At 32.3% G+C, this 21,751-nt stretch overlaps 1 protein-coding gene across 1 annotated transcript in view; it reads right to left on the bottom strand.

The window, feature by feature from the left end:
• Nucleotides 1-1,396: 1,396 nt before the first annotated feature.
• Nucleotides 1,397-21,751, bottom strand: part of spag1a (sperm associated antigen 1a) — a 28,021-nt gene continuing 7,666 nt past the window's right edge. Inside the window, exons 4-8 of the mRNA XM_073821926.1 lie at nt 19,784-19,938; nt 13,250-13,391; nt 11,391-11,517; nt 11,106-11,232; nt 1,397-2,146 (exon numbers count right to left, since the gene is read on the bottom strand). Of these exons, the coding sequence (XP_073678027.1) occupies nt 2,142-2,146; nt 11,106-11,232; nt 11,391-11,517; nt 13,250-13,391; nt 19,784-19,938 (556 nt within the window). The 3' untranslated portion in view covers nt 1,397-2,141. The remainder of the gene's footprint in view (nt 2,147-11,105; nt 11,233-11,390; nt 11,518-13,249; nt 13,392-19,783; nt 19,939-21,751) is intronic.

Below are 21,751 nucleotides of genomic sequence, written 5' to 3'. Positions count from 1 at the left end.
TTCCACATAAATATTAAGCTAAAAAATTAGAAATGATTTCTGAAGGATCATGTAACACTGAGGACTAAATAATGATGCTGAAAATGCAGCTCTGATCACAGGAATAAATTACATTTTATATTCAAATTGGAAATTCAGTTATTGAAATTACAATATATTTTAACATTTTACTGTATTTTTGACTATTTAAATGAACTTCTTTCAAAACATTATTTAAAAATTTCGTCCACATTTAAGCCTATGGACGAGACTTCCAGTTCATTAGCTGCTATAAGAAGTAATGAAAAGAATAACAAGGTGCAATAAATGGTAAAAGTGTTTGCACTACAAACCAGTGTGTTCATAATTAAGATAATACATTAATAACATGGTAAGACACAGCAAATAGCAATATCAAGCAGCAAAACAAGCTGTTTTGTACAGCTAAAAATAGCTGGACTCAGGTGAGCCCGGAAGCCAGACCCATTCTTACGGTAAGAAAAAGGTAGATAAGTAGAATTTTGAGATAAAAAGTTGTTTGTGAGATATAAACTGAATTCTAAGAAACAAGTCAGAATTTTGATATATAAACTGAGAATTCTGAGGAAAAAGTCAGAATTCTGAAGGTCATTGCACACTGAGTCTGAAATTGCGCTTTTTCTTTTTTTCGTACTCGTCATCCTTTCCTATCAAAATGCTTGCTACAGATTTTTTTTTACGTGTGATAATTCCAGACTCGGTGTGCAATGGCCTTAAGTAACAAGTCAGAATTTTGATAAACTTAGAAAAAAGTTAGAGTTTGTGAGAAATCAAAATTCTGAGGAAAAATTTAGGATTTGCGAGAAATAAATCAGAATTGTGAGTTCTCAGAATTCTGAGAAACTCCAAACCAGTGTGTTCATAATTAAGATAAGCGTAAGGAATAATTGCAAGTACTGCTCTTTTAGAAAATGAGTGTGCATTATTTTCTAAGAATTAAATGGATTGATGTCAATTATTCCTGTTCGGTTACCACACCTCAAGACACCGATCAGATGTTATGTTTCAAGGCTTTCGTCCAAGTTTTGTCCTTAAAATGCCATTGTGAGTAGGATTAATGGAGATTAATGGAGGGCACTGTAATGCGGTCAAGAGCTGCCTGGAACTACTTTCGCCCTGCGTTTCCCTGAAAGTAATGTACACCTCAGAATGTTCATCAGCCAATCAGATTTAAGCATTCAAAGGCCCCTAGTATAAATTACAATAATAAGGTAAGACACACCAATTTGCAATATCAAGGAGCAAAACGAGCTGGAACTGGAAACCGATGAGACCCAATAAATTGTGCAAACATGGTGAATATTTTAAGTGGTTTTGCAACTATAAACACTTTTTACAAATTCCCAAATATGTCTAATAGCAAAAATATTTCACTCAGTAATTTATAAAGCCATTTATTTAGCTGATGCAAATTTATTCATCTGAAACATATTTCTTTTTTTGCTGACATCCCAAAGAATATCTACATCTAATATTATTGCACATTCATACCTTGTGAGAACTTGTGTTTTATCTATGCATATTGAGACGATGGTTGGGCTGAAGGCTGGAAGATGTCAAAAACAATTACACTACATGAGCTACTTGTATGCATATATTACACAGTACAATGGAATAGCTATTAAAAATATATTAAGTCCTGAGAAATGAGACACTTTAAATGTAGCAAATTAAATCATCCTTTACAATTTTTGTCTGAGAGTGTTAAATCACTCCATATGTGAGCCACAGCTTCTTATAAAAGGCACATTCTCTCTCATACACCTGACAGCCGTTCCATCGTAACCCTAGAATCCCGTTTTGTTACACGCTTCCCAGCCGTGCCATGCTCAATCGTGCCTACTGAAGCCAGAGTTATAGAGTATGAACCGTTTGCATGCTTTGCGTTGTCAGCATTGCATCAGACAATATTCCTAGAAGAATATGAGATGAGTGTTTTGCTGGAAGGGAAACTTTAGTTGCAGCGCATGACAGTCTAAGGATGAATGGACCCTCGTGGCGGGACTGTGGGAACCGGGAGCTGGAATCGTCAGGCACGCTGGATCCGCTGCGTCTGGCTTTAATGATGGAGGGTCTGTTCTTCCTGTAGCTCTCTGTTCATTTCATCATTTATTGCCTCCATGTCAACCTACAGCGAGGAAACAGTCACAGTCAGCATCATGTATGTCCCGTTGAATACAGTAGTTACCATTTAAGTGCTACATTTGGTGCATGAACCTTGCGGAAAAAAGTCTAATTTGCAACATGTAAACTGAGAAAAAAGTCAGAATTTTGAGATATAAATTCTGAGAAAAAAAAGTCAGAAATTGCTAGATATAAACTCAGAATTCTACGAAAGTCAGAATTTGACATGGAAACCTGATTGAGAAAAAAAGTCAGAATCGGCAAGATACAAACTCAGAATTCTAAGGAAGTAATTAATATTTTCTTTTTAGATATGAACAGAATTCTGAGAGGAAAGTCAGAATTTTGAAATATAAACTTAGAATTCTGAGAAAAAAGTCAGAATTTGACATGGAAACATGTTTATGAGGAAAAAAAATGTCAGAACCTGAAAGATATCAAATAAAAATTCTGAGGAAAAAATTAAGCATTTTTCGAAATGAACAGAATTCTGAGAAGAAAGTCAGAATTTTGAAATATAAACTTAGAATTGTGAGAAAAGTGTCAGAATTTGCGAGATATTAACTCAGAATTCTATAAAAGTCAGAATTTGAGATATAAACTTTTGAGAAAAAAAGTCAGAAACATGATTATGAGGGAAAAAAGTAAAAATCTGCAAGATATAAACTGAGAAAAAAGTCAGATTTTTTTTTACAAACAGGATTGTGGAAATATTCAGAATTTGTGAGATACTGTATAAACTCAGAATTGTGAGTAAAAAGTCAGAATTTGGAGTTAAATGAATTTTGAGATATAAACTCAGAATTCTGAGAAGTGAGAATTTTGATAAATAAACAGGATTATGAAAGGGAAAAAATGTGAATTTGCAAGACATAAACTCAGAATTCTAAGAAAAAGTCTGAATTTTTTATATATGAACTGAGGATTATGAGAAAATAGACAGAATTTGTGAGACATAAACTCAGACATTAGAAGAAAAGTCAGAATTTTGAAATATAATATCAGAATTGTGAGAGAAAAAAATCTGAATTTAAGATATAAACTCAGACTTCTGAGTAAAAAGTCAGAATGTTTAGTTATAAGCTAAGGATTGTGAGAAAAATGAATTTGTGAGATATAAATTCAGACTTCTGAAAAAAAAACTGAATTTGCAAGATATAAACTCAGAATTCTAAGAAAAAGTCTGAATTTTGATATATGAACTGAGGATTATAAGAAAAAAGGCAGAAATTGCAAGATATTTTAGGAAAAGTCAGAGTTTTTAGATATAAATAACAGAATTTTATCATATAAACTCAGACTACTGAGAGAGAAAAAAAAATCTGAATTTGTAAGATATAAACTTAGAATTCTGAGAAAAAGTCTGAATTTTGATATATGATCGGAGGATTATGAGGAAAAAAGGCAGAATTGGCAAGATATAAAGAAAAAAAGTCCGAATTTTCAGATATTTTCAGACAATATTTGGCCGAGATACATCTATTTGAAAATCTGGAATCTGAGGGTGCAAAAAAATCAAAATACTGAGAAAATCACCTTTAAAGTTGTCCAAATTAAGTTCTTAACAATGCATATTACTAATCAAAAATTACATTTTGATATGTTTACAGTAGGAATTTTACAAAAAATCTTCATGGAACATGATCTTTACTTAATTTCCTAATGATTTTTGGCATAAAAGAAAGATCAATAATTTTGACCCATGCAATGTATTTTTGGCTATTGCTACAAATATACCCCAGCGACTTAAGACTGGTTTTGTGGTCCAGGGTCACATATAAACTCAGACTTCTGAGAGAAAAAAGTCAGAATTTGTAGATATAAACTGAATTTTGAGAACAAAGTGAGAATTTTGATAAATAAACAGGATTGTGAGACAAAAAAATCTGAATTTGTAAGATTAAAACTCTGAAATCTGAGGAAAAGTCAGAATTTTGATATATGAACTAAAGATTATGAGAAAAAGGTAGAATTTGCGAGATATAAACTTAGACTTCTGATAAAAAAGTCTGAATTTTTACATAAACTCTACATAAACAGAATTTGTAGATATAAACAGAATCCTGAGAAGAAAGTTAGAATTCTGATAAACACGATTGTGAGAGGAAACAAATCTGAATTTGCAAGATATAAACTCAGCTTCCTGAGAAAAAGTCTGAATTTTGATATATGAACTGAGGATTATGAGAAAAAAAGGCAGAATTTGCGAGATATAAACTCAGATTTCTGAGAGAAAAAAGTCAGAATTTTCAGATATTAACAGAATTCTGAGAAAAAAGTCAGAATTTGTAGATATAAACAGAATCCTGACGAAAAAGTGAGAATTTTAAAAAATAAACAGGATTGTGAGAGGAAAAAAATCTGAATTTGCAAGATAAAAACTCAGAATTCTGTGAAAAAGTCTGAATTTTGATATATGAACTGAGGATTATGAAAAAAAAGGCAGAATTTGCCAGATATAAACAGAAATCTGAGAACAAAGTCAGAATTTTGATATACAAACTGAAAATTGTGAATTTGTGATATATGAATTTGCAAGAAATAAACTAAAAAACATGACTTTTTAAGAAATAAATCAGAATTCTAGGAAAAAAATTTAATCTAAGAGTTGTGGGAAGTAATCTAAGAATTGAGTAAAAAAGGCAGAATTGTAAGAAAATGCTGTGAGTTGATATACTTTATGCAGTCCTACGTTTATATCATATTTTTTTTCTACCTCAGAATAAAAAAGGCAATTGTGACTTTTTATCTCACAATTATGACTTTTATTCCCAGAGTATCAAGTTGACATATAGAAAGTCAGAATTGTAAGACAAAGTGTTTTATATACCTTTTTTTGTTGTTGTTGTGAGAAATTAAGTTCAGGAACATCTTAAAAAGCTGCTCGTATAAATGTAGCATGTTGCATAAACACATAGTTACAGTCCGAAGTTGACTACTTAAGGATCAAGGGTTTGTTCAGTTATGAGCAATAGTAAGATTGACCCTTGCCTCAGTAAACAGCACTAATCAGCTAAACCTAAGATCAAAGTTCACTCAGGTACCATGGCTGATTATAGCATCTGTTAGATAAATCCTGGTCTTTATGTGTTTTAAAGTTGTTAAAACACACTTTCTGGAATATTTGATTATGATTGATCAGTTGCTGCATTCTGATATCATTTTTTAGAAGCTTAGTATAAAATAATTCTGGTTTCAGTCTGTTCATCAGTGGTAAGGACTCTTTCTGCAGTCACATCGTTATACCAGCAGGTGGCAGCAAATCAGTGAATAATTCAATCAAACGATTCGTTCAAAACAATTAAATATATGCACGGATTACTTCCTTGTTTAGTCAAGCCAGCTAAGTCATTTCCGGTCAACTGTGTCGTAATATGAGCGTACTTTGTTAGTTTTCTGTACATAATCCATTCACATTCGAGGAAAAGTTTTGTTTGTCTAACAAACGTCCATGTATACCGTTTCAAGAATGACATACGCAAGTTTAAAAAAAATAATTGACTAAATATTCACCGGTCATTGCTATGATTGACAATAATAACTGGACGAAACATCTGACAAGCTGATGTCAAAAACAGAGCTGTGCATTAAATGATTCAGACTAAATTCAGAGTAACAAAGCTACAGCAGTAACAAGTTTGTGTTGGTTCAATATAGGCTATTTAACAGATTTTACAGTTCAAGATAAAGCTTAAAAGATGTAGTTATTAAATTATAGAAAATATTCAAATATTCAAATTCATATCGATTCATATTGAGTGCATTATTGAATTATTATACCATTAATATTTAACTTATGTGTAGTGAACTATATGTAAGTATTTAAATAATTCCCCCTTATGGGCTGTTTGTGTCTGAGCTTAATGACTTTCTGTACTTGCTAGACTATATACTTAAGGGCAGTAAAAGTACTTCAGTTTTTTTATACTAGTAATTTTATAATAAATCGAAAAGCGTCTGAAAAACTACAGGGAGTTGAAATGCCAGCTGCAGGCAATGATTGATCCTCTGCTGCCATCTTCTGGTTATATGGGTCATTCCATATCATTTTTAGCCTAAAAAAAGACATTGTTTTCCGTGAAAAGGCATTTTTTCCCATGCAGTCTGAATGAATGAAAAGTGGATCTTTGAAGTGAATTTTATTGCACAGCTGTAGAGTTGGAAAATAATAAAGGCTTTAAAATATTGCAAGATTTTAAAAATGTGTTCATGACTATGAAGTTACTGATTATCAAGAATACGATTAAGATGTCCCTGAAGAGAAGTATGGCTAGCTAGCTAAAATTAGCCTAAACACATTATGATAGTGTTTAGCTGTCAGCATTTAAATGTACAACTATGCAGGTCTCCTGGGATTAACAGGCTCCGCATTTAAATGATATGTTGTTAAATAATATGAAACTGAATGTTCATGCCGCTATCATTTTTTATACTGTTGCAATTATAATTTTTCTCAGTTTCTGATAAAAAAAAGAGGCAATAGATGAGTCTCATGAGTGTCCTCCTATATATAGCCAGTGTTGTGCAAGTTACTTCCAAAATGTAATACATTATATATTACTAGTTACTGTCTTATAAAAGTAATTAGTTACATTACAATATTACTGTCTCTAAATTGTAATGCGTTACACTACTTTTAAGTTACTTTCATCAAAATATCCACAGATTATAAAATGCCAAAATATGAGTTTATAGCTGCTCATTAAATTATAAAATTATAAAAACATATTTAGGTTTGCATTGTAGTTTAGGTTAAACATGGATAACCGCATTAATACATTCATAAATAACACCGGTAAATAAAGCGAAGTGTTATAATGTACAATAGCCTACAGGCTATTTTAAATGGTTTTCAGAACAAAACAAGAATGAAGAATATATGTTGCTGAACAAACCAAAACGAATGAGGGTAAAAACGAAACTGAAAACAAACGCCGTTTTTCTCGTGCAGCCTACCTCTCTCATTCGGCATGTGGCCGCCAGTTTAATTTAGTAACTGCTTAGAGACCCACCGTGGATGGTTTTACTGGCGAAACAGCAGACAAAAAATAAGTGACAGTATTATGTCTACCATGTAAATTACTCAGTATTAACCTTGTGAACTATTGTGCAACTGTGATACTGATTAAACAAATGTAACGTTAGCAGGGGCGGACTGGGACAAAATTTCAGGCCGGGAAATCTCACACTCATCCAGGCCATCCCAAAAACCTACAACAAATTCTGAGACCATGGACAATAAAAAAGTATAATCCACTGGCTGGTGCCACGCAAAATAATTAAAGATTATCTCTTGATGAACTTCCGTTTACCTTTTTATAAAAATGTAAGTAGGCTATGACATTAGGACCATGTGCTATTGTTTTATCTTGCCTAAATGTCAAAACTGTTGGCCTACAATAATAGCTACATCTTGAATATATCTTTAGTAAAATCCTAATACTGATTTTTTTTTGCATTATCATGGGTCATGTTTTGTCCTTAGGAAAATTAACCATGGTTTAATTAGGCCTATGGTAAAAGTATAGTAACCGTGTTTTTTTTTTATTATTATTATTACAATTTGTATAACCAGAGTTTTACTACAAATACCATTTACTACAAATACCAAGTGTAGCAAAACCTTTGTTAATTTGTGGTCACCATAGTTTAACTATAGTAACAATGTTTTTTGGTTTTTAGTTAAAACATGGTTAATTTTTGTAAGGGTTGTATTGTTAGCCTTAGCTCCCTCTAAACGTGTTATAAAACAATGTGAATATTTGTAGGCTAAGTTCCTACTCTTTACAAGTTATGCCATTTTGTAAATTTTTCAGCAAACGGACTGCTATTGATAATATTTGCAAGCAGTTTAATGCTTAAACAAAACTAGACTAGATCTGTCTACAGATGATGTATCTGACCTGTAAATGAAGTACTGAACAGGACAGTTTCGACTCTCTGCTGGACCTGGGCGCTCCATTCTCGAGTCTTACGTTCTTTTGGCGGACGCGCGGATGGGCGGAGCGTGCGCGTGGCGAATTGCGTTGTCAGTCAAGACGAACCGGATTACGATTTATTATTATTATTGAATGGCGAATTTGGAAATAATCACTTTAGTACATTCGACAGGCAACAGAAACAACAACAACAATATATATGAAAATAAAATATAAATAAAAAAATGGCAGCGGGCCAAATGGTCTAACAGCTAACGTTAATCGATTACCTCAGGTAAGCTAAGTACAATACTAAAATTGTTTAATTCGAATTCGAAATCATTTTGCGTGACTTTAATAACCACAATTAAAAGCATAAGTTTATAATTTACCTCAGGTCTTAAAAACAACTAGGCAACAAGAACGTTCAATCTTTTTTCTTGATTACAAAGAAAGTTTGTAATCCATGAAAAATATTCTATAATGCACAGAGTATGTATTTTAGTTGATTGGCTGTGATTTGTGATAGATTTTATGTTTCGTCTGCTTTATCCACCTTATTTTTTCATTTAGAGTGGACGCAGCCATTTTAAGAGTTAAACTGATGAAGCTAAAAATGTGTGAGGCTTCCGGTCTCATTTGCTGCTTGATATTGCAAACTGGTGTGTCTGATCATATTATGTAAATGTATTACAGTTTTACCGTTTACTGCACATATATTTAGCGAATGTTTTTCTGATGCGTCTTCAATCAGTGTCACTGAACGTAAACAATGCCACTGAATTGAACAAAACTTGCATGTTTTGCTGATTATTGCTGCTGAAAATGGCCAATTATTGTCATGCTTTGGGCTGTGCAAATCGGTCTGACAGGGAAAACATTTGGAGTACTAACTAAGTTTTAACTAATCAAGGAGAAGAGTGCAAAAAAACGTAGGAACAAAAGGGGTTTGTGGTTGGATTTTGAGGAAAAAAGGCAGAATTTGCAAGATATAAACTTAGACTTCTGAGAAAAAAAGTGTGATTTTTTTTTACATATAAACTCAGAATTTTGAAAGAAAAAAAGTCAGAATTTCCAGATATAAACAGAATTCTGAGAAAAAAGTCAGAGTTTAAGATATAACCTCAGACTTCTAAGAAATAAAAGTCAGAATTTGTAGATATAAACAGAATTCTGTGAAGAAAGTTAGAATTTTGAAAAACAAACTGATTGTGATATATAAATTTGCAAGAAATAAACTCTGAAAAAAGGGAATTTTTAAGAAATACATCAGAATTCTAAGAAAAAAAATCTTGTGGGAAGTAATCTAGAATTGAGTAAAAAAGGCAGAATTGTAAGAAACTCAGAATTCTGAGAAAATGCTGTGTTTATATCTTATTTCTTTTCTACCTCAGAATAAAAAAAAGGTAACTGACTTTTTATCTCATAATTATGACTGAACTAAACCAGGATTTCCAGGGCAAGAATTTTGACAACATTCGTATTTGTTCTTATTATTTCCGGTCAGGTAGGTGAAATATTAGACTAATATCTTAATTAATACTGCTTGTACGTATCTTTACCAGCTATTAACTTTAGATTGTCAAAATATTGCGGCCTTTCCAGCCTATAAGTCCTTCTCTATATGATTTAGCAGCTTTCACATGTTTTTTTTTCCGTGGTTTAGACAGCAGAAATTAGCAGAACTCAGAATTCAGTGGTACATTAATCATGCAATCCATTTTGTTGTTTACATCCGAGTATCTCCAGTATGGCTGCACATTTGAGATATAAACTCAGTATTATGAGGGAAAAAGTCAGAATTTGAGATATAAACTGATGATTGTGAGAAAAAAAGCCCAGAATTCTTCTGAATTTGAGATAAAAACTCAGTATTATTAGGAAAAAAGTCAGAACTTTGTTATATAAATTAAAGATTGTCTCATACTTTTGGGAAAAAAGTCAGAATTTGAGATATAAATTGAGGATTGTGAGGGACAAAAATAAATTTGCAAGTATAATCTCAGACTTCTGGAAAAAAAAGTCAGAATTTGAGATTTAAGCTTAGAATTTTCAGATATAAACCCAGAATTCTGAGGTAAAAAGCCAGAATTTGAGATATAAATTCAGAATTTTCAGAAAAGTCTTGAGAATTCTGAGAAAAAAAGGCATAATTTGAGATAAAAACTAATTATGAGGAAAAAAGTCAAAACTTTGTTATATAAATTGAAGATTGTCTCAGACTTCTGGGAAAAAAGTCAGATTTTGAGATATAAACCCAGAATTCTAAAAAAAACTCAGTATTACGAGGGAAAAAGTCAGAATTATGATATATAAATTGAGGATTGTGAGGGAAAAAAATCTGAATTTGCAAGTATAATCTCAGACTTCTGGGAAAAAAAGTCAGAATTTGAGATATAAGCTTAGAATTTTCAGATATAAACCCAGAATTCTGAGGTAAAAAGCCAGAATTTGAGATATAAATTCAGAATTTTCAGAAAAGTCTGAGAATTCGGAGAAAAAAAAGTCATAATTTGAGATAAAAACTAATTATGAGGAAAAAAGTCAAAACTTTGTTATATAAATTGAAGATTGTCTCAGACTTCTGGGAAAAAAGTCAGATTTTGAGATATAAACCCAGAATTCTAAAAAAAAAACTCAGTATTACGAGGGAAAAAGTCAGAATTATGATATATACATTGAGGCTTGTGAGGGAAAAAAATCTCAGACTTCTGGGAAAAAAGTCTTTAAAAAAAAAAAAAAAAAGTTGGATATTTAAAAAAAAAAGTTGGATATTTAAAAAAAATGTGAAATATGAACACTGATTTGTGAGGAAAAAAGTCAACATTTTTAAATTTAACAGGATTGTGAGGAAATTTTTTTGCATTTACTCAGACTTCTGGGAAAAAAAGTCAGAATTTGAGATATAAACAAAACAAATTGAGACATAACCCAGAATTCTGAGAAAAAAAATCCGAATTTTGATATATAAATTAGAAAAAATTCTGAATTTATGAGAAATCTGAATTCACTCTCTTTACATGTTCTTTGGCAGTGAGCGTTTACCTTGAGCATTAGCCAGAAGGCTTTCTTTGAGCAGTTTAGTGACCATCTCCAGCTCCTGCTCGGCCTCCTGCACATTCGGATCCAACTGCAGTACTTCCTGTAAATCAGTGCTAGCTGACAGGTAGTCCTGAGGGAGAACAAACGGCGTTACTGCACTCAATTCAACACTATTGTAATAGGGTGAGTTTGACTTCACATGCACACACAATCGATCATTCACAGTGTTTTAAATGTAAAATGCATTCTTGTGAGTATAAAAGGTATTTCTGATGACAAAATTCAAACCTTTAAGCCTCTGTGTGCTAGTGCTCGTCTGTAAAATGCTTTCTTATTGTTTGGCTCGATCTGAAGCGCAGAATCACAGTCCTGTTTGGCTTCTGCGAAACACTCCAGCTTGATATAGCACAGCGCTCTGGAAAACACAGCAGACACTTCTCATTTAGCCTTGCGGACTCTTCTGCTGTTTTATGCTGGAGTTGTCAGAGCTAATTGCTGACTGAATGGCTTCGTCTGAAGCTCCAGTCTCAGCACTTTCTGGAAGGCTCCATCAAATGAGAGACAGGACAACATGTGCAGCTGGTTCAGTTCATTGCTACTTTGTAAGTGTTTAGCCTGAACTGCACCAAACTGCGGCAGCTTGCTTCATACAGCACAGTGTGTGCTATATTATGCATGTACAGTATGCATGATGCAACATTTCAAACAATAGTATGCTACTGCTGTCAAATGTGCTCATATGTTTAATTCAATAAGTGTCCAGTGTTTTAGAAATTAAACATTTATCTTGCCATTTTAATTGCATTTTGGACCAAAATGTTTTAAATTCATCAGTATAATATACATACTGCTGAAGCAAATGCATAGTACAAATGCATCCGTCTACTTTTTCAGCACTATTTCTCCCATAAGGATTTTAACATGAACTGAATCGACCTCTATTACATAATGTTTTTAAACATATACAGCTGAGGTCAAAAGTTTACATACATCTTGCAGAATCTGCAAAATGTGAATTATTTCAGCAAAATAAGAGGGATCATACAAAATGCATGTTATTTTTTATTTAGTGCTGACCTGAAGAAGAAATTTTTACATAAAAAGGTGTTTACATATAGTCCACAAGAGAAGATAATAGTTCAATTTATAAAAATGACTTCAAAAGTTGACATACACTTGATTCTTAATGATGTTTTTTTTTCATGCAAAATGCAGATTTAGTATAAATATTTATATACAATTTGCAATAATAGATTTTTATTTTTGCATTTATATTTTTATATTTATATTTATATTTATATTGTAAATGTTTGCTTCTTTTTTAATATAACTCCAATTTAGCTTTGATTAATTTCATTTGTTTAGTTGTTAATGAGTCCCTTGTTTGTCCTGAACAGTTAAACTGCCTGCTGTTCTTCAGAAAAATTCTTCAGTTCCCACAGATTTTTTTGGTTTTTCAGCATTTTTGTGTATTTGAACCCTTTCCAACAATGACTGTATGATTTTAAGATCCATCTTTTCACACCGAGGACAACTGAGGGACTCATATACAGCTATTACAGAAGGGTCAAATACTCACTGATGCTTTAGAAGGAAAAAAACATGCATTAAGACCGGGGGTGAAAACTTTTGAACAGAATGGAGATGTGTACATTTTTCTTACTTTGCCTGAATATCATTTTTTTTTTAATTTAGTACTGTCCTTAAGAAGCTACAGAAGATACTTGTTCCTCAGAAGACAAAATAAGTTAAATTTACCATTATCTTCAAATTGAAAAGTTTTCACCCCCAGCTCTTAATGCATCGTATTTCCTTCTGGAGCATCAGTGAGCGTTTGAACCTTCTGTAATAGTTGAATATGAGTCCCTCAGTTGTCCTCAGTGTGAAAAGATGGATCTTAAAATCATACAGTCATTGTTGGAAAGGGTTCAAATACAGAAAAATGCTGGAAAACCAAAACATTTGTGGGACCTAAATGACTGTCAAAAACAGTTTTCTTATAGTGAAAATGAATGGGATGTTTACTTTTAGAGCCTGACTGTTGTACTTTGTCTGTTGTGTGGATGAGTAATATGATAGTGTGCTATTTTGAACACAGTCTGTGTTTCAGCTGATGATAAGAGTTGTAAAGTGTTGGACAGGTTTACCTGTTAGTGTAGATGGCACATTCATTAGGTTTGATGGCCAGACACTCGCTGTATTTGTCCACAGCACCTTGATACTGGCCGTTCTTCACCTGGTCATTTCCTTCTTGTTTCAGCAGGTTGAACCGAACCTCTGTTTTCCTGGCTGTGGAGGAAGTAGATTTATAGTAGAATTACACTTCTATTCTGAATACCTCTAAAAGGCCCTTTAGCTATCCACTCTTAAAGAATAAATGTCACAAAACCCGTATAGAACATGTCTGCATCATCATAATTCTCAAAATTACAAAAAAACATAAAAATGTAATCACATTTAAGCACATTTCCATTTCAAATTCTCATTATTGTGGTGCAACAACAACAGCAACAAACATACAGTACCTACAATTCAGAGTGAAAATGTCCTTAATTGTAATGAAAATAATGTCACAATACATAAAAATAAAATCTTAATGGTACAACAAATAGGCATATTTTTTTTCTTTATGCAAACTGTAATTTCCAGTGTTATTTTTTTTTGTATAATCTATTTACAATTATAGTATATATAAATGTTTAGAATTTTATTTTTGCATTTATATTTTGCCTTTTATTTTTATATTCTTAATTTTAGAATTTTTTTTTTTAAAAATCTGCAATTGCGAGTTTGTGAAAGTTTTTTTAAATGTGATTTTGTTATGTGCTTTTGTAATTTTTTACTTAAAAAAAAAAAAAACTTCAATTTAGGTTTGATTTATTTATCTTTATTTTATTTTATTTTATTTTTTTAAGTATTAGTAGTTTTAGTACTACAAATTAACATTTCAGTTTTTATGTTGTTTAAGTTTTCAATATTTTTATTTACCTAATGTCAATTACCGAAAACAATTTTCTAATAGTTTTAGATATCAATGACAACACAACTAAATGTTTTATATTTTTCTTTTGATTTTGGGGTGAAATGAATGGAAGCCCAATTTTGCCACTGAATAAAAAAATTTTAAAAAGGTAATTGCGACTTTTTATTTTGGAATTCTGACATTTTTCTCAGAATTGCATGATATAAACTCACAAATACAAGTTACGAAGTCAGAATTGTGAGACTGCAATTTTGAGGAAAAAAAGAGTCAGGAGTTTATATCTCACAATTCTGACTTTAACTTGCAATTGTGAGTTTACACCTCGCAATACTGACTTTATTTCTCAGAATTGTGACTTGTATTTTTGTTTAGAATTGTGACTTTATATCTCACAGTTCTGACTTTATAACGCAATTGTAAGTTTATAGTTTGTAAGTCTCTTAATTCTGAGAAAAAAAGTCAAAATTGCTAATTCATATCATGCAGTTCTGAGAAAAAGTCAGAATTGTGAGTTTCTAACTATTGTACTTTAACTATTACTATTGTAATAGTTTCGCAATTCTGAGAAAAAAAGTAAAAATTTGTGAGCATATCTTGCTATTCTAACTTGATTTCTCAGAATTGCGACTATTTTTCAGAATTGTGACTTTTATTTAGCAATTCTGACTTTAAAATGCAATTGCAAGATTATATCTCTCAATTCTGAGGAAAAACGGCAAAATTGTGAGTTTATATCTGGCAATTCTGAGTAAAAAAGTCAAATTGAGTTTATATATTGCAACTCTGACTTTATTTCTCAGAATTGTGGCTTTTTATTTTGAAATTCTGACTATAATTACGAGTTTATATCTCTCGATTCTGAGAAAAATGTCAAAATTGTGAGTTTATATCTCACAATTCTGACTTTAACTTGCAATTGTGTTTATATCTTGCAGTTCTGACTTGATTTCTCAGAATTACGACTTTATTTTTCAGAATTGTGACTTTTTATCTCGTAATGCTGACTTTATAACACAAATGCAAGTCTCTCAATTCTGAGAAAATAAAGTCAAAATTATGAGTTTATATCTTGCAATTCTGACTTTATTTCTCAGAATTGTTAATATCTCGCAATTCTGACTTTATAACGCAATTGCGAGTTTATATCTCAATTCTGAGAAAAAAAAGTAAGAAAAAAAAGATGTAAACTTGCAGTTGTGGGAAAAAAGGTCAGAATTTTGAGATGGCGAAAATGAGCTTCCATAGAAAAAAGACCTGGAGCCAGTTGCATAAACTGTGAGTTTATATCTTGCAATTCTGAGGGGAAAAAAATTAAATTCAAACTTGAGAGTTTATATCTTAGAATTCTGACATTAACATGCAATTCTGACTTTATTTCTCAGAATTGTGACTTTTTATTTTGCAATTCTATAACGCAATTACGAGTTTATATCTCTTGATTCTGAGAAAAAAAGTAAAAATTGTGAGTTTATATCTCGCAATTCTGACTTTAACTTGCAGTTGTGTTTATATCTCGCAATTCTGACTTTATAGCGCAATTGCGTGTTTATATCTCAATTCTGAGAAAAAAAAGTCTGAATTGCAAGATGTAAACTTGCAGTTGTGGGAAAAAAGGTCAGAATTGTGAGATGGTGAAAATGAGCTTCCATAGAAAAAAGACCTGGAGCCAGTTGCATAAATTATGAGTTTATATCTTGCAGTGCTGACTTTATAATGCAATTGCAAGTTCATATCTGTCAATTCTGAGAAAAAAAATCAAAATTGCTAGTTTGTATCATGCAATTCTAAGAAAAAGTCAGAATTGTGAGTTTATATCTCACAGTTCTGACTTTGTAATGAAATTGCGAGTTTATATCTCAATTCTGAGAAAAAAAAGTAAAAACTGCAAGTTTATATCTCGCAATTCTGAAAAAAAAAAAGTCTGAATTGCAAGATGTAAATTTGCAGTTGCGAGAAAAAAAGTCAGAATTGTAAAATGGCGGAAATGAGCTTCTATAGAAATAAGACCTGGAACCAGTTGCAAAATCTTAACCTCTATGTTAAGACAGTGTCTTAAGAACTAGTCTGACCAACTAGCAGTTAGCCAAAGGGTAATCAGTCTTATTTTTTATTCAACCTACATTTTTATGTAACTGAATTACAAAAATTATGACCAGTCTTAAAGAAAAAAAATAGCTGACTAACTTTTTAAATTAGCCTTAAAGGTTGTGAAAGGTTGTTTCTTCACGATCCGCTCGCTGCCTGCCCCATAAATTGTCTGTGAAAAAACCTAGGGTCCGAGATATGCCAAAAAAACAATCGGCACTACCAACCTTTCCACACATAAACAAACAGTGTTCCAACCAATCAGCGTCAGGGGTTTGGTGTTGTGGACTTTCGCTCCGCCTCCCTCACATCCCTGCACCAGTAGGAAAGTCCACAACACCAAACCCCTGACGCTGATTGGTTGGAACACTGTTTGTTTATCTGTGGAAAGGTTGGTAGTGCCGATTGTTTTTTTGGCATATCTCGGACCCTAGGCTGACCAGAGAGACGCGGTTTTTTCACAGACAATTTATGGGGCAGGCAGCGAGCGGATCGTGAAGAAAGGTCAGCTGAAATTGACACTTTATGTTTCAGGCTAGAAATCGCTGATACAACCTTTAACCTTTTATGCAGCCAGACCCTGGGCGTGTTTCCCAAAAGCGGCACACTTCACTACTCAGGCTTGTGTCAGTATGCTTGGCAAGTGTGCAATAGTTCGTCTCAGTTGCAGAGCAGGCAGTGAGTGCATTGGGAATAACATAACACACACCCATTGCTGTGACTTCATCTGGCTCAAAGGACAGCCGAGCAAAGGTTGTCTCATTGTTAATGTGATCGGGCGCTGATGTGTACTGTGAGATCATGCGGGCCTTCCCTTCGCAGGTCAGAATGAAACCGGAGCCGTCTGGTTCCATTACGATGAGAGCTGACTATGTTACGTTTTTAAATAATTGATTGCCATCAAGCGCGGTACATCCATGCTGACAAATGCTGTTAGATGCAGCATGTGACTGAAACTGTCTGCGTAATTATTGCAAACACAGGAACAACAAAAAATCCAAACGTCACACACTACATCAAACAAAATAAGGCTTCCCAGTAGAAGTTTGTATGAGGTGTTCAACAGTATATTGTATTATTTATCAGCATTGGCTTGCACTTGCAGATCTTTAGTGTTCCAGCATGGATTTTTGTTTGGAAATGCATTATGTTTAATGCATGCAGCCCTCTTTCATAACCTCAGCATGAATATTGTAGCTGGTCCAGACTGGTTTATGCTGGTCTGTATGGCCATGCCTTATATTAAAGGTCAACCTGCAGGATCTTGATTGATTTCTAAGTTTAATGAAGTAGTTGTGCAATCAGTGTGTCTCATGGATTGCATGGATTATTCATATTTTCATGCATGAGGAAGAAATCTTGGCTGATTCACAACACGTGCATATGCAAATGCATTTATTCTTATTATTCTAATGTTAAAGAATTTGCATTTTAAAATCAGGGACCGCATGATAGTATTTTGCATAAAGCATGCCCAAACATCTCCATATAAGGGCTTTCCACACAACCTTTCTTTCAGTCTTTCATCACTCTGAGCAAACATGACACTCTCTAAAGACAAGCAGCAAGATCTTTGAGTAATGCCGTGCATGCGCGCCTTCTCTAAAACCAGTTCAAACACAATGAACTCCTTTAATACAGACCCAGATTACAGAGCGCTCATCAGCCAGCTGCAATGTCGAGGACGTTACTGTAAGAAAGTTAATAATTGCTAGCTACATATTACAGGTTCAACAGTGTAATTAGAATATTGTACTAATTACTTTCTAAATCCCATATTAACCTCAACCAGTTTAGCAAAACAAGGATAGACATGAAACTTTTAAAAAAATTAGTTCACTTCCAGAATAAGAATTTGATGATAATTTACTCCTATGTCATCCAAGATGTTCATGTCTTTCTGTCTTCAGTCGCAAAGAAATTAAGGTATTTGAGGAAAACATTCCAGGATTTTTCTCCATATAGTGGACTTCAATAAGGATCAACTGGTTGAAGGTCCAAATTGCAGTTTCAGTGAAGCTTTGAAGGGCTCTACACAATCCCAGTCGAGGAATAAGGGTCTTATCTAGTGAATCTATCTACTTGTTTTATTAAAAAAACAACAACATTAAAACAAACCACGTAGGCGGAAGTACTGACCCAGTGTTTACAAAGCGAACATGCAATGAAAGTCAAACGCCCTTTGCAAAAAAAGGTAAAACAACAATGTACAATGAACCAAAGTACACAGATGAGGAACTAACTGAACGTGACCTTTCCAACAAGATGAGAATTTGAGGTTAAAAAGTATGTAAATTTAACATATTTTTAGAAAATGGCCAATCGTGTCACTAGATCAGACCCTTATTCCTCTTTGCAGCTTCATTGAAACTGCAATTTGGACCACCATTGAAGTCCACTATATGGAAAAAAAAAATCCTGGAATGTTTTCCTCAAAAAACTTAATTTCTTTGTAACTGAGCAAGAAAGACATGAACATCTTGGATGACATGGGGGTTAGTAAATTAGGAAATTTTTATTTATATTTTATTTATTTATTGAACCTATTAATAAATGTTCATTTCCAACCTATTTGATGTTCATTTTAATCACAAAATATACTAATTTTAAAGCAATTGGGGTTAACATTTAACCCAACAACTTGGTGTAGTAATGCATTACACCCAACAATATAATCTAATAATTGTTTTTAGAGGAACCTCACAGCTGTAATTCACCTTTTCTTTCTGTTTTACTATATGTTGAAATATATTTAATATAAAAAACTATTCTAACACATCCATGAAGATATCTAGAATATGTGTGCCATTTTTGTACGTTTACTGATGAATCATTCTTCAATCATCAATTGTGAAAATGTTAATATGAAGATTTCACGCTCAAATTAATAAATGAGATCTATTTTTATTAATTTTGTAAATATGCAAATAAGATATATGTTCAAAAACGAACCTAGGTTAAGCATTTCAGGTGTTAAAGGCACAGGATTGTACCTAATTAGTTTATATAATGTTAATGGATATATTAACATGTGGACCACAAAACCGTAGCACAGGTATATTTGTAGCAATATCCAAAAATACATAGTTTTGGTCAAAATGATAGATTTTCCTTTTATGCCAAAAATCATTAGGATATTAAGTAAAGATCACATTCCATGAAGATATTTAGTAAATGTCCTACTGTAAATATATATCACAACTTAATTTTTTTTATTAGTAATATGCATTGCTAAGAACTTCATTTGGACAACTTTAAAGACGACTTTCTCTATATTTAGATTTTTTCCTCAAATAGTATCTCAGCTAAATGTTGTCCTTTCCTAACAAATCCATACCTCAATGGAAAGCCTATTTATTTTAGATTTCAGTTGATGTACAAATCTCAATTTCAAAAAATGTACCCTTATCACTGGTTTTGTGGTTCAGGGTTTCATATTTATATTTTAACTTTTGAGAAACTATAAAAACTATTACTATTACTATTACTGCTATACATCACTATACTATTACTGTTGCTCCTTATACTTAAGTACAAAATAATTATCTTCTGTCTGGTAGCTGTTTTCTTGTTTGGCTGGTTTTGGTTTAGTGACAATGCGTTGTTAACTCACCCTTCTCCTGTTCGGCTCTGGCTGCACGGGCCTGCAGAACCTCAGCGCTGGGTTCATCTTTACGGTGCTGCTGAGCAGAAATGGGAACCATTGGAATCTCTGGAAGCTTCTCTCGCCAGTCAGGACCGTCCTGCTCGATCAGCACTTTAGTGATTCTAAGATCATATCACAAACACAGACATAAGAAGTCACATAACTGGAATTTTTACCATTTTACAGCCAACATCTTTACAGTAAAGTTCGCCCAAAAATGAAAATTGTCATCATTCCTCACTCTCATGTTGTTTCTAATCTGAAAACTGGAGGTTCTTTTTTTCTGCTGAACACAAAAAAAGATATTATAAAGAATGTGAATTAACAAACAGTTGGCTTCCATAGTGTTTTTATCATATAATGGAAGTCAGTGGGGACCGAAACTGTTTACCAACATTCGTCAAAATATCTTTTTCTGTGTTCAGCAGAAAAAAGTCAGAAAGTAACATGAGAGGTTATAAATGATGGCAGAATTTTCATTTGTGACCCTGGACCACAAAATCAGTCTTAAGTAACACAGATATATTTGTAGAAATAGCCAAAAATACATAGTATGGGTCAAAATGATAGATTTTTCTTTAATGCCAAAAATCATTAGCATATTAAGTAAAGATCATGTTCCATGAAGATTTTTTATGCATTTCCTACCATAAATATATCAACACTTAATTTTTGATTAATAATATGCATTGCTAAGAACTACATTTTGACAACTTTAAAGGCCATTTTCTGAATACTTCGATTTTTTTCCACCCTCAGATTCCAGATTTTCAAATAGTTGTATCTCGGCCAAATATTGTCCTATTCTAACAAACCAATGGAAAGCTTATTTTTTTCAGATGTAGATGTATCAGTTTCATAAAATTGACATAAAATCACTGAAGGCGAACTTCCTTTAAGTATGTATGTATATGTATATATATGTGTGTGTGTGTGTGTGTGTGTGTGTGTGTATATATATATATATATATATATATATATATATATATATATATATATATATCTCAAATTATAGAATTATATAAAACTGAGATCAGTTTAAGGAAGAAAAACGACCATTTTTCTCAGACAGAACAACTTTTAAAGTTTTTTATCTATCCTATTGTTGACATTTTCTTCAAATTTACTATTAAAACAAGACTGTAAGAAAATAATGTGTAGAAAACAGAAAAAGTAAAAATGTTTGGTTAAAAACAACCCAGTGCTGTGTAAAATATGGACAAACGGAGCGACTGGTTTGTTTGGACCAGTCGTTGGATTAAATGTTTAACCCAACCTTCTGGGTAGTTTTATTTACCTCAACTATTGCTTAAAAATGGCTTGAAATGAACCCAAAATAGGTTGGAAATAAACATTTATTAATATGTTCAAAAAATAAGTTAAAAAATAAACATTTTTGATATTACTTAGGTAACACTTTATAATAACTACACACTATGAATCATTAGTTAAGCATTGGTAAATAGTTAATTAATCATTTATAAAGCATTATTCCTACATTAATAGACATTTGTAAGCAGTTTATAAATACAGCTATAAATGCTTTATTCTTGTTTTATAAGTATCTGTATAATATGCTTAATAATTGTATTTTCATACTTTATTAAGGATCAGTTAATCATTTCTAAATGAAGCATTACATTATTTACAAACCGGTTAGTTAGTAGTTGTAAGTGGTTCATGAGATCATTTAGAAAGTGTTAGTAAATGATTCATAAACCATTTGAATGCACATTTATACATCTTATTATTCAGATTCAGATTATTTATAATATTATTATATTAACAGTTAGTCAGTGTGTTAATAAATGCTTTAATAACACATATTCCTAATGTAACTCATAATTAATTCAGGCAGTTATAAAACATTTACTAGCTGCCAGTTAATGGTTTTTGTGAGCTCATCTAAAGTGAGGACTATTTATGGCTTGTAAA

The sequence above is a fragment of the Garra rufa genome, chromosome 17 (genome assembly GCF_049309525.1).
Source record: "Garra rufa chromosome 17, GarRuf1.0, whole genome shotgun sequence".
Lineage (NCBI taxonomy): Eukaryota > Metazoa > Chordata > Actinopteri > Cypriniformes > Cyprinidae > Garra > Garra rufa.
The sequence above is the reverse complement of the archived record's forward strand: the minus strand, read 5'-3'. Positions and strand labels throughout refer to the sequence as shown.